A 14,199-nucleotide genomic window follows, 5' to 3' on the forward strand; every position below is an offset into this window, starting at 1 on the left:
TGAATGGGAAGATCCGTCGACTGGGAGGAGGACTCAGCTCTGCTGGACCGTGCTGCCACAAGGGTTTAAAAATAGCCCAACCATCTTTGGAGCAGCTCTGAGGAACTGGAACACTGGTCCGGTAAGGAAGATCAAATCACCCTCCTTCAGAGGGTTGATGACATCCTATTGGGAGCAGATACTACTGAGATCTGCAAGGAAAAGACTGTCAGCCTCCTCAACTTTTTGGGAATGGCTGGGTACAGGGAGTCAGGAAAGAAAGCACAAATTGCAAAACAAACTGTAATTTATTTGGGGTTTGAGAGTTCCCAAGGAGAGTGAAGATGGGGAAATGGTAGGAAAAAAGCCATTTGCAGGATGGCACCCCCTCCATCCAAAAGGGAGTTGAGAGGGCTTCTAGGAATGGCTGGATGGTGTCGCCTCTGGATTCCAAATTATGGTTTGATGGCAAAACCATTGTATGAGGCAACCAAAGGCCCTGAAGGATTCTTAGAACAATTTTAAATCCTGCCTCTTTAATGCCAAGTGAAAAAGAGAGTGATCTTAACCATGCAAGTCATTGAACAGGTATATGCCAGCAGGCCAGATCTGAAAAGTGTCCCTCTCCAAACTCGGGATGAAGAATTAGTTTTGTAAAAAGAGAAAGGAGGGCTGGCTATGCCGTGGTAACTTTAACTGAAGATCAAGAAATAAAAGCATTACCTCCAAATACATCCGCCCAGAAGGCAGAAATTATAACCCTGACAAAAGCCTTAAATTTGGCTCAAGGTAAAAGAGTCAACATCTATACAGATTCTAAATATGCTTTTGGAGTTGTGCATGCTCATGGAGCAATATGGAAGGAGCGAGGACTTTTCTCTGCCAGTGGTACCCTTATAAAATATGGAACAAAGATTTTAAATTCGTTGGAAGCAGTACAGAAACCTAAAGAAGTTGCAGTGATTCATTCTAAGGCTCATCGAAAAAGGGACTCAAAAGTAATACAAGGAAATCAGAAAGCAAATGAAGCTGCTAAATGTGTAGCATTAAATACTATGATTTATGTTTTAATTCCATCAAAAGAAATTCAGGTGGAATCCCCAAATTATAGTGAGAAAGCAAATAAATTAGCTATGCTATTACATTGTAAGAAGAATGATCAAGCATGGTGGATAACTTCACATGGACAATGCATAGTAACCCCTGACATTATGAAGAAATTAATGGTCAAAACCCATGCTGAAACAGATATGGGAGCAGAGGCAATGGTGGAATCAGTAAAACGATGTGCGATAGGAACTAAAATGTTATTGATTGCTGAAAGTCTGAGTAATAAATGTGAGATTTGTCTTAGAAACAATCCGAAAATACAAATCCGACCCCCTCCTGGAGAGGTAAAGAAAAGCATAACTCCCGGTGAATATTGGCAAATCGATTTTTCAGAGTTACCGCGATGTAACCAATACCGATATCTATTGGGATTGGTAGACACCTTCTCTGGATGGCCGGAAGCTTTCCCGTGTCGAAGCAACAAGGCAAAAGAAGTTGTGAAACATTTGTTGAAAGAAATAATTTCAAGGTTTGGAGTCCCTTTAGGAATGTCCTCTGATAGAGGCCCACATTTTGTAGCGGAGGTTATTAAAAATGTGAGGAACCAAATATGAAGGAAACAAATTCCTAAAATATATCCAGAAGCTCAGTGGAAATAGATTGAAGCTTTACTATTTGCCTTGTTAAGAATTAGGGTGACCCCGAGAGTTAGAGAAAAAGTAAGTTTATTTGAAATTTTGTATGGTAAACCTTATGATGTTAATCTAACAGGAAGATCTAAACAAATGCATGTAATAGGAGAAAAATGTTACACCAGAAAAAACAAACAAACAAACAAATCCTAAACTGTGGACATCTGTATTTAAGGAACCATGGAAGTTAACTTTACGGCGTGTTCAATGAGATACTGGAGATGCTGCTAAATTAGTGTAACAATTTGATTTTTGAACAAAATTAGAGAAAGAGGGAAGATGTGGAATGTGTTGTTGTTAATCATAACGACCAGTCAGATTGATTCTCCATTTTTGTTACCAAAATGGGATAGAAATCGAAATATCTGGGAGCTTTGAGCCCGAGAAGTAACCAACATGTCTTCCTTTTGTATTGCAGCCGAGAATTCTGTGGGAGGGATGTATAGTTCTTGTTTGGTAGGAGTACCAACCCCATTGGAATTGATGAAGAATTACACCATGTGTCAAAGTTTTGACATTAATTAACTTATCCTAGCATTTCTAGTTTAGGAAAACCAACTAGATTCAAGGAGAGAGGGATGTTAAGAGTCAAGGTGCGAGGAATGCTTCCAGCTGGGCATTGTGTTAAATTTATCAATGGCATTTCTAAATGTGAAAACTTAACACGTTTACGACCTCCTTTGAGATGTAACTCCACTCAACTTCAGAGCTACCGGAGGTCCGTGTTCAACAGGAGGACAGCTCCGCTGCTGACAGACAGAAGGACTTAGAACATGGTGGACGAACTAAGAGGAGTGTACATCAGATATCAGAGGATGGTGACTCGCCAGTCACTTTATACAGTTGGAGTGAGATGTCAGCTGCAGCTATCCTAGCGCCCGGAGTTGGAGTAGCTATGAATTCTCACACCATAAAACGGATTACCTGGGCTTTAGTAAAAGATAGCAGTTATACCTCCCACGCACTTTCGGCTATTGGTATGGACATGACACAAATAAGAGAAGCCACACTTGAAAACAGGGCTGCGATTGACTATTTACTTTTAAGACATAATCACGGCTGTGCAGAATTTAAAGGAATGTGTTGTTTTAATTTCAGTGATAATTCACAGTTAGTGGAGAAGAAAATCCAACAATTAAGAGATTTGGCATATGGGTTTAAAGAAAGGGAAGGATTAGATTTTTCTTGGTTGTTCTTGTGGCTTCCAAATTTAAATTGGCTTAGACAATTATTTTTGTTTGTGGTATTGATCGTTATTTTAGTTATGATTACATGTTGTATGATTCAATTTGTATCTTTTTGTAAAAAATAAGTATTATGAGACTCATGATGCCTAATATCGTAAGTCTCAAAGGGGGGAATTGTTAATGTTAATCATCATCAACATTAATCCTCAAAGTGTTCTTGTCCTGTGTATAGCCCTCGCCCAGAACTGGGTTAAAAGACCAGTTCATAAGAAACCAGAATGATGAAGCTAGTGAGTGGGTGTTTGATTGGAGGAGATCAAGATGTATATGTTTTAATTTAAGAACACTAGGGTGATAGATCGTTTAGTTTGTTGTGGATTCTATATTGCTCGCTTCTGTCATTTTAAACAATGCAGATTTGTTGCTTAGAAGTTAGATAACTAACAGGGGTGTGTTTGTAATTGTGTGGATGATAAACTGTGTGTTTTAGAGGTCGTGATAATTAATTTTAGCTATGGAAACTATAAACAGACGTGGTCCAAGCACGGCTCAGGGACAAATTGCGACCCTATAAGGTAAAGAGGAAATAAGTTCATGAAGAGTTCACCACCCTGCCGACCACCAGAGACCCCCCGAGACCCCCAAGGAGACTCTAAAGGCTTTAGTGTTTAAGATGATGCAATATTATAATTAGTTCTTGGAAATGTAATGAATATGTAAAAGAGAAATTTAAAATATGTATGAGAAGCATGGATCTAAACAGAAAGGTGACTAGACCGGGTGTGCTTGATTTGTGGCAAGTCCACCGAGCACCCAGGCCTGAATGAAACAATTTCTCTCCTGAGCGTGTGGAATTGGTTACTTGCACGCCGGGCACGAATCCGCTTTTCGGACAACAATACAATCATTAGTGACGCAGAATAGGTGCGTTTTGAAAAATCTCAACAGCTCATTTAATTGCCTGAGTGGTAGAGGAGGTCTTTGAAAACTCTGGCTTGCAACATCTCGCATGCAACCTGTTTTTTGTTCAGAATCGGAGCTGCTTCACAGTGGCAGTTCAGTGATGAACTCCCAGTTCCCAATTTATCGCACCCTTTTGGGGCACTCTGCCTTCTCCGCGCCTCTAGCTCAGCTGTTGGGCTGGCCGGAGCCACCACCCCGCCTGAGGTGGGCTCTCAACCATTGCCGCTGCAGCCAATATTACTCTTAGTTCTTAGGGCTGCATGAAATGCTTGGGGTGGAAGAAAAGTCACAAGGCAAAAAAAAAAAAATCCGAGCACTGTTGGTTCGATCATCCCCATAGTCCAGGTTCCTATAATCTCTTACTTGAAGAAGAATAATGCCATTTTTAGATCGCATCTTATTGACTCCATCTGTATTTGGCAATCTAGGAAACAAAAACTATTTGAAATAATCTGTTATTAGACATGTGAGTGCTCAAATTACAGGTGAGCTTTGGAAAACAAATTAATCTTCTGACTACGAGCTAGGAATCTCCACTGTGGGCTTGGAGGCTCCAGCAGGACCCCAGGGCTGTGCTCCTCTGTGCTGCGTTTCCACTGCCGTGGGACGTTCCTGCTCGCTTACCCAGTCTGCGATGGGAAAGCCTGCTATCTCCTTGCAAAATAACATGTAATACTTTTTGCATTGGAAATGTCCGGGCAGAGGAGCCGGAACACTGAAGCAGCAAGTTGACATCTGGCAAACTAACCGAGGAAAATACCTTGCGGCAGACAAATACCACTGTTTCTCCGTACCGCTGTTTCATATATCCATCCATCCTCTCTGTATGTACATGCATGTGAAGCCTTGGACAGTTGCAAATTATGTAAAAAAAGTGTAAGAGAGTTATAAGCTTAACGACGAATTGCCATTCTCTTATCAAGGATGTAGCTCTTCTGTTCCTCCCAAACCTTCCTGGAATACATCATCCTTAGTCCCTGAGATAAGCAGTGTCAAGACGACCTGAACATATAGAAAAGGCTGTATTTCAAAGACTGTTTTAATAAGACTTGAACGGTTGCCAGGGTTGTCCCCGATAAAGCAGCAAACCTGTGCCCTAAAACTGAACTTTGCTTCAAAGCGAGGAGGGGGCACTTCCCCAAACGACCACCGATGACACCAGAGACCCCCGCGCAAGCGCGGAAGGGCTGGGAAGAATGCCAGGGAAGATAAGAAGTAACGCTTACATAATCTCACGAATATATATTAGTTAGGCATGGCTTTAGGCGTGGTTTTGCTCATTTTGTGCTGTAAAGGAGAGCCTGGCGTTTGTGGCGGTGTGCTTGATTTGTGGAAAATATCCACCCTGCACCCTGCACAGAATAAAGCAATGTCTCCTCTCTAAACATGCTTGGTTAGTGTGTTTCGAGGGCTTAAAATCGACAACACATGCATAGTGTCTCTGTGTGTGTGACCCTGAGCTTCGGTATAGTGCTACTGAACGTGTGAATATCAGCAAGGCGGGGGGGAAAACCCCTGAAGAGAACCTTTTTCTTCCGTATCGAAGATAACCAGAAAATAAAACGCGGTGCTCTCCTTCCTGAACAAATCACAGGAGGCAGTTACAGGGATTTACCAGAACTGCACTTGGTGGTGGCATTTTCTCTGTCTTCCCTCCTCTCTCCCAGCGTTTTGAGAAGCTGTGGATGCGTGCAAGGAGACAGTTCCCCACTCCATGTGTGACTGAAGTTGCACTGGGCATGTACTTTTCCTCTGCGATGCAGTCAGGTTTGACACTCAGACCCTTCCCGGACTGGGTTTTCTGGCATTCAAAACACTTTCTTCTAATGTGGAAAGAAGAAGAAAAGAATCTTAAAAACTTGAAAATGCCACCCCATGACCAGCTCTGCCTTGTCCTCGGGTGGGCTTGACGCCCTGCGTAGACCTGACTCTGGAGGGAGGCGACAGTGGAGGGCCAGCGCTGTCTGCCCCAAAACTAGCCTAAAATCGGACCCAGGTTAGGGAGGACCTGGTGACAGGGCGGTCTGGTGGTCGCCTGCAGGCAGGTGCAGTTTCAGCAGGTGAAAGCATCTCCACGTCCTGCCTCAGGGATTTCTTCCCAATCCCTTCTCTCCTGGTGAAAGGTGTTGGGGTGAAGAGTAAGAGTGATGCATAACATTTTTGGTGATCGATTCGCCTACGAGGCGGGAGGGACAAGCACCCATGCCCAGCGCAAGGGAACTCTTGGAGGAGCCCTGCGGGTGCTGGGAGAACCTCGTGCCTGCAGCGGTGCCCTCCCCGCCCCTCTTGGGCACGGCTCTGGTGGCACCAGTACCTGCTGCTGGAGGAGGGCTGTGCTCGGGTCTGCCTTGTCACCGGAGAGACAAACGCTGCTGCTGAGGGATTTCCACACAGATGAACAGAATAGGAAGGGGTTTTCCCCCAGAGAGAAGCGAAGGCGATGCTGCAGGAGGAAACCTGTGACCAGCCGCGGCAGTGCTGTGTACGGGCAAGGTTCTCTGCGGGCGGTGCAGCTTGCTCAGATCAAGACAGCGAGAGACGATGTCGCTGCTGGCTTCATTTTTTATTCTAGCTGTTAATACAGAAATGTTCCACCTTGATAATGGGCTGTACTTATTTTGCTCTTACTGCTTTTGGCTGTCATTAACCCTTTGTGTTCTGAGCAGAACTGCAGTCAAACGTGGGGGGGTTTGTTGTGCCAAGGCATTTGCTTCTGTTTCTGTGCTGCACAGGTGCATCTCATTTTCTGCAGAGAAAAATTGCAGCACCACCTGCTGTAAATGAAATTATTGTAAGATTCATTTTATTTTTTTTAATTGAAGTGTGCCATTTATAAATAGCTTGTCTGAATGGCATTTACTGCTGTTCTCTTTCCTAACAGCAGCAGGCTTCCAATCACTGGAAACTCGTGGCTATTAAAATGTAGTAAATTGGTTTGCAAGCTAAAAACTCTCATTCGTTTCTAAAGAATTGATTGCCATAGGGGCTGGCTGAATTGTGAAATGGAGAGGGAAAGGAAAGTTTTTCATCTCCTAATATCGCGAGTACATTGGCAACCTGGACTGTGGTGACGGCGTTTGTCGTGGGTTGTGCCCTGCTTTGAAAACACCCTCTGTAACTGTTACGTCTGTGTTTTACCCGGAGATAGGACGGGGAAGGAAAAAGCGGAAAACTTAGCACGCTCCTGGTCGAACCCGGCGCTGACAGCTTTCTGCAGAGAGGCACGGCTGCTGGGCACTGCTAGCAGGTTCTTCGCTCTGCAATGGTTTTGCTCGGAAACGTGCAGGCAGATTGGCCCTCGCTTGCTTAGTCCACTGCTCCTGCAGCCGTGTCCGCTGTCCTGGAGGGCTGCAGCCCCTAAGGACGGGCCCTGGCGCGGGCGCTGGGCGTCCTGCGTCTCCCCCCTCCTGAGAAGGGCTCTCTCATTTAGGAAGATCATCCTTCTGCTTTAAAATGAGCGGTGAAGCCAAAGATTATGATGCCAATAGCTGTTTAATGCCTTTGAGAGCTGGACGGAAATATTGTTTGGAAGGCTGTAGGGGACAGAGGTCCGAGGTGGGGCTAAAATTGTCCACGTCCTTTCCCCCACACCTTTTAGGGCTGCCCTCCCCCCCATCGCCTGGCCGGTGCTGAACGTCACCCTGAGGTCCCAGCGATGGAGGCCTGCCCCATGGATGCTCTCCATCACTCAGCCGTAGCAGATTTTCTCATTTGCTTCTAAGTTTGGGTTTTTCCCCCCGGGTGCTGTGGATGAGTAACGGGGTCTGGCACAGCCTCCCAAAGGCTGTGGCGGGGGGAGAAAAGGCCACGTCTCCTGTGCTGCTCTGTGTTGCAAGGGAAGGGGGATATTTAAAGTGGAGAGGAGCTGCCATGTCCGTGCTCGGTGCCGTCAGCTTACAGAGCTCCCCAGGGAGACATCGTGCGAGAAAGCCAAAAACTACGGCAGCCTCCTGTCGGTGCGTATCAGCGTGTAGCCAGGGTAACTTGGATCCTGCAGGCTTTATGGTGGCTTTATAGTTCCAAGGGCTCCCCGCTCTAAGGCTCTGCATTAGAAATCATGATCTAGGAGGAGAAATCAAGCTCTTAACAGATTACTGTGGCAAAACGTATGATACTTGGCTTTCTTGGAAGCAGCCAGCTTCAGTCTCTGCCAAGTGTAGTGTCATTACTGTAATGAGCTGTAATGAGCAATGTGTACAGCCGCTTGCTCACTCCCCCCTCGCCCCAGTGGGATGGGGGAGAGAACTGAAAAAAAAAAAGTAAAATTCGTGGACTGAGATAAAGACAGTTTAATAGAACAGAAAAGGAAGGGAAAATGATAACAATAACAATAGTGATAGAATATACAAAACGCGTGATGCACAATGCAATTGCTCACCATCCGCCAAGCAATGCCCAAAACAGCGATTGCTACTTCCTGGATCACGCCTCCCATTCCTATACTGAGCATGATGTCACATTGTATGGATCGCTCTGCTGGCCACCTGGGCCAGCTGTCCCGGATATGCTCCCTCCCAGCCCCTTGTGCACTTGGCAGAGCACAGGAAGCTGAAAAAGTCCTTGACTAGCAAGGTACTTAGCAACAACGAAAACATCAGTGTGTTAGCAACATCCTTCTCCTACTAAACCCAAAACACAGCACTAGGACGAAATTTAATTCTATCCCAGCCGAAGCCAGGACACCACCCCCCCGCCTCTCCTTCCTTGCCTATCCCTTCTGAAGAGTTTATAGCCATCCATTGCAGCACTCCAGTTGTGTCAGCCTGCAATTGCTTCTGCAATTACGTCATAGTTTTCAATGGCTTCCAGCTCCTCCTGTTTGGTGCCCATGCTGCCTGCATTGGCACAGATGCACTTCAGTTGGGCCACTGATCCTGCAACCTTTTTGAGGGGAGAAGCCCTAATTCCAATGTGACTGCTTTCAGGACCCCAGGAAGTCCAGCAAAGGCAACCGCCAAGCAGCGGCCCGGGGATGGGCTGACGCCCCGCAGGAGGTGGGGCCGGGGCCGGCTGGCTGGAGAGCAGCAGCGGCTGCGGGAAAGGCCCTGGGGCCAAGGTGGGCAGGGGTGGGCAGCGTGCCCGGGCAGCCAGGGCAGTCCCGCAGCCCAGGCTGTGCTAGCAAGGGCGCGGGCGGCACCGCGGGGAAGGGCTTCCTCTGCGCCGCTGGGCCCAGGGGAGGCCGTGCCTGGGCACCCGGTGCGGGCTGGGGCTGCCGGGGCGCAGGCAGACACGGGCAGGATGGAGGCGCCGGCTGGTCGGGAGCTGGGGCGCCGGAGGCTCGGGCAGAGGCCGAGGGCGCGGGCTCTGCTCGGCCTGGAGAAGAGGGAGCACAGGGGCTCTGCAGCTCTGCCTGCCGTAATGGGCTTTGCCTGCACCCGTCTTTCTGCTGAGATGGACCAGACACAGACGAACACTGGGGGAAACGCGTCCTCTTTTATTGGCCTCAGGAAGCGTCCACGGCCGAGTCGGGGCTGGCAGCACGATGTCGTCAGGGCAGCTGAACGCCTGGGGCTCCGTCCATGAACTCATCCCTTCTTGTGCCCTGTGCCCGGTCCCGCTGTGCCGTCGGCTGCTGGCCGGGTCCCCGGCTCCCAGTCAAAACCTTGTCCAGGGCCTCACTCACGAGGCATCGGGCTGTGTCCTTCACAGCTGCAGCACAGGCTGCAGGCTTGTGCGGGGCCGGCGTCCATCTTTTCACCCTCAGGGCTGTGCCCTGGTCACCGCGGATGCCCCCAGCAGATGGCACAAGCTGTCGGTGGCCGCTGGCTGCGGTGCTGATGGTCCTTTCCCTGCCCCTGGCAGAAGATGCGGGGGGTGGTGCTGGCACAAAAACCAGCTTGCCGCAGGTTCTGGCAGCTCCTGGTGGCCAAGCTGCGGGTGCGTGCGCGGGTGCCGCTGCCTGCCTGGGGAGAGGCGGCAAGGCTGGCAGACGGGCCGTCTCCTCCCGCGTCGTCACCCTGCTGCAGGGCAGTGCCACCCTGTGCGCCAGGCTGTCCGTCTGCAAGAGAGGCCGAGGAGAGAGGCGGCGTGACTGTGGCCCAGCACCCCGGCTGGAGGAGCTCCTGCGGCCGGGCTGCCCTGCCAGCCCCAGGGCAGCGCTCGGCCCCGCAGGCGGCTGCCAGCCCGCTCCCAGAGCCGGCTGGGAAGAGGGCTGGTCCCCCCGCGGCCCACGGCGACTCCCGGGAGCACTCCCGGCACGCCCGGGCTGCCTGCCGGGCACAGCACGGGGGGCTCAGCTTGCCACGGGGGCCGTGCACGCCTGTCCCCTCCTGCACCTCCCGCCTGCCCGTCGGCAGCTCCTGGGCTCGGGAAGATGTTCAGCCCCGTCTCCCTCGGGCTCCCTACCTGTGCGCGGCGGCTCCCGGCGGTCTGCGAGCTCTCCGGGCAGGGGAGCCGTGGCAGCCTGTCCCCATGGAGGGACGAGGCCCGGCTCTGGCTGCCCTGCGGCGCTGCCTGTAGCTGCCTGCGGCCCACCTGCAGGCAGGAGGAGGAGGAGGAGGCGCGGGATGGAGGCGGCTGCCCTGGCACCGCGGCCCCCACAGTGCCGGCAAGCCCGGCCCCGGCACCAAGGCAGCTCCGTGCGGCCCCGTCCCACCCCCGGCCTCTCCGTCCTGCCCCGTCCCTCACCTGGCGCCTCTTCTGCAGGCTCGGCAGCCCGTGGGCGGGCTGGGCGTGCTCCTTCGCCTCCTCATCCATGGGCATCTTCGGCATTACCTGCCGCCGACCTGCCATGGGCACCCAGGGGAGATGCTGCCTCCTGAGGGAGGTGCTCTCCTGGGAGTGGGCACCCCAGGGCTCTCGCGCCTTAAATACCCCCACTGGCACCGCGGGGACCCCCGTCACAATGGCCTCTGGGCACGGTGAGGGCCCCCATCACAAAGCCCTGGCGGTCGCTGTGGAGATGCCCACGCCAGAGTTTTTGGTCCGTTGTTTCGAATCCGGTTTAGCAATTGGCTCAGGTCATCCTGTTGTAACAGTTTTCGGACTAATGTAAGATTCATTCCAATGGGGGTAGGTGGTGAATCTTGGTGACGTGTATAGCTTGACTGTAGCGATGATGGGTTGTACCAGGAGCTGAATAGTTGAAGTAGCGTCCCATAATCTTAGCAAAATTACAAATGCAGATATTTGAGTGGTTAGAAGTCTCCACAGCGGTGGTGTCTGTAAATGTAGAATCACAAGGAGTTCTCATGCAAACACATCCATTTCCACCATATATAAGCACAGTTTCAGGGGTTTCATCAGGATGTATTTCAAAATGACAAACATTTTGTCTAGTATCAAGGCAAATGTCTTGGGCCTTAATGGTATTGCCTTCATCCGGTTGTTAAATCCCTGTTGTTCCCGTAGAATACATGCATCAACACCAATAGTTTGCCATTTGTTCCCTTTCTTTGTTTTTGGGCCCATACTCCATACTGTGGGTAAATTTCAGGCTTTTTGTGGGTAGATCCCTTGACTGCACGGTACCCTACCGTTATTTCTTCCCCTGGTGTGGCTCGAAGTGATAGTATTTGAAGAATGTTATTGTAATTGTGAGATACCTTCATTTCCTTCTGGTGTAGTGTCTCCCACCTCCACCCATCTTTCGGATATGCCTCGTTCCCACGTGTAACTGAAATAGCAAGGTTCAGGTTTGTCTTATCTGTCGGTAGGGTTCCCACACTTCCAGCATCATTTAGTAGGTCTTTTTGGTCTGTCCGGGCCACTTTGGAAGAGGTTACAATAAGCACCATGCTCTGCAAAACCCCATTCTGCTGTACTAGGATCATGGGTGTGTACTGGTCCTAGTGATTGATCCGCTTTTAATTGCTGTCTTGGAGTTCTGACGAGCTCTTCATGTTCTGAATTCCATTCCCATGATTTTCCTTTTCCTCAAAGTGAATATAGTGAGCGAGCACTGGTAGAAAATCCAGGTACGGGTTTTCTCCAACATCCTAAACCAACGCCAGGTTCGGCTTCTCAAAACATCAAAACCTAAGATATTTTCATTGTCATCTTTAATTGCAAAGCGAGCAGATGAGATACGCTTCTGGCCCAGGAGCCGTAAATTAAACTTTTGCAGCTTGGCACATAACACTTGCTCCGTTCACTCCAGAGGAATCTGAGGGGAACAAGGGGTCATCGTTGCCCTCATCAAAGTCATCAGGATCACTGCAGATACCACCATCCCATTCCTCAGGGGACACAATTAATTTCCTAAGTGTACAATGTCAGGGGGATTGGGAGCCCACAGAAGCACTACCTCAACCTTTTCTTCCAACTTTTCTGATTTCTCCTTTTCTTCCGGTAGCTTTTTGCAGCTGCTCGATTTTCAAGGACAGTATTAATTCAGCTTCCTTTCTGCCTTCTACTTCTTCTTGCAGGTCTTGCTCCCTTCTATTGTTATTCTTCCTATACTGATGAGCAGCTTCTGAACAGGTGCCTAACATTTTGCAAGTAATTCCTTTTCCATCTTTTATATAGCCCCTAGCTACTTTTAGTTGTTCTTCCACAGCTTCCCAATGATGCCCATTATTACGAGCCCATTCTTCTGAGAATTTGGGACTTGGATTTATTCCATGGTTTTTTAAGTAATCAGTGATACTTGCCATCCTGCCGACTACGCCGATTTGTCGCGAATGAGTGGTTTAGAGGCCGCTTAAAGAATCACCATCCAAGGTATTGGCAGAAAGTGATTTTAACAGAGATTTACAAAGGTGCGACCTAACAGCATTCGAGGGCAAGGTTCACTCTATTACTTATGTCCTGGCTCCGGCTGGGACAGAGTGAACTTTCTTCCCGGTAGCGTGGGGGGTGTGCTGTGTTTTGGGTTTGCTGTGAGAGGGGCGTTGATGGCCCATTGATGTTTTGGTTGTTGCTGGGCGGTGCTTGCACCGGGGACGTTTTGGGTTTTTTTCCGGCCTCCCATGCCCTGCCACGTGCAGGGGAAGCTGTGGGGGGGGAGCATAGCCGGGGTGGTTGGCCCAGCTGGCCAATGGGGTATTCTATACCATGTGACGTCATGCTCAGCATAAAAAACAGGGGGTGGGGGAGGGTGGGGGGGTGGGGGGGTGTTCGCGCCCGTTTGTGACACGCGGTCAGCGGTCGGTGAGCAGTTGCATTGTGCATTGCCTGCTTTGTATATTCTGCTATTGTTGTTGTTATCATTGTTGTTATTATTGTTCTACTTTGTTTTATTCCAGTTATTAAACTGTTTTTATCTCAACCCACGAGTTTTCCTACTTGTGCCCTCCCGATTCTCTCCCCCATCCCACCGGAGCAGGGGGGTGAGCGAGCGGCTGCGGGGGGTTTAGCTGCTGGCTGGGGTTAAACCACGACAACTTATTACACAGATGAAACATATAAAGGAAAATCAGCTAAGGGTTTATATCTTAGGGACTATATGTGTTTAGCAGCACTTAATCATCAACTACTCATTAACAAACTTGAGTAGCACTTAACCATTAACTAATTCAGTATTTACGAAATAAGTGTTAGTAGAGGCTACTATAATCACAACTTTTACAGATTACGCTTACTATTAGTCCACACACCCAGACAGACAGGGGGGAAAAAAAAAAGTACAGAAGGTATACCTGTTAAAAATTCCCCTCGATTTCAGTGAAGAAATACTCACGTCGAATGTCTGGGCATTTCTTTCTCAACGGGCGAAGGGCTGAGCTTCGAGGAGAGAAGGGGTTCAGCCCAGGTCCCGTCGTCGGCGACGCTCCTCCGAACATCGCAGAGCAGAGAGGTGGCGAGCTCCGAGAGGCTCCCACTCCGAGGGAGATGCTGGGCGCAGCCGCTGCGGTCCCGGCGAGCTCCAAGGCCTCCCTTAGGACCAGCGGTTAGAGGTTCGCAAGGTGGTTGGCTGTAGCCTGCCGTGAATTGCCCCCCGGGCCGCAGTCCCAGGTGGTGACTGCTAAAAATTCTGCAGGTTTCGGTGTTGTTCTGCTGGGCACCTGGGCCGGGCAGCGGGAGCACGTTCCCAGCCTCAGCCACGCAGAGTTTCTGACCCGCTCAAGGAGGGCTCAGCCGCCGGGCGCGGTACAGCAAGGCCGGGGGTTCAGGGGAATTTCTGAGATCAACGAGCGGCCCAGGAGCGCGGGGGGGAACGCACCACCACGCACGGGGCCAAGGCAGCAGCTGGTGGCACCGGGGGAGGCAGCCCGCAGACAGGCCCCCGGCCTCACTGCTGAGCAGAAGGGAACCCCAAAACCTCCTCACGGCGGTGCAGGATCCCACCAAACCGGCTGGGTACAGCGCCCGCTCCCACCCTGAGCAGCACCGGTGCCGCCGTGCCCCCGGCACCCTTCCCTCCCCGCTCCCTGGCTGCTCCCCGGCCG

General features: G+C 50.1%; 1 protein-coding gene across 1 annotated transcript; it reads right to left on the reverse strand.

Annotated features, from left to right (window-relative positions):
- Nucleotides 1-9,184: 9,184 nt before the first annotated feature.
- LOC142078008 (uncharacterized) lies at nt 9,185-11,858 on the reverse strand. Its single transcript, XM_075140485.1, has 3 exons — nt 10,499-11,858; nt 10,217-10,345; nt 9,185-9,869 (listed from the first exon to the last, which is right to left on the reverse strand). Exons 1-3 carry the CDS (start codon nt 10,601-10,603, stop codon nt 9,360-9,362), a joined length of 744 nt encoding a protein of 247 aa, XP_074996586.1. The 5' UTR covers nt 10,604-11,858; the 3' UTR covers nt 9,185-9,359.
- Nucleotides 11,859-14,199: the final 2,341 nt, after the last annotated feature.

Source organism: Calonectris borealis, chromosome 1 (assembly GCF_964195595.1).
Source record: "Calonectris borealis chromosome 1, bCalBor7.hap1.2, whole genome shotgun sequence".
Lineage (NCBI taxonomy): Eukaryota > Metazoa > Chordata > Aves > Procellariiformes > Procellariidae > Calonectris > Calonectris borealis.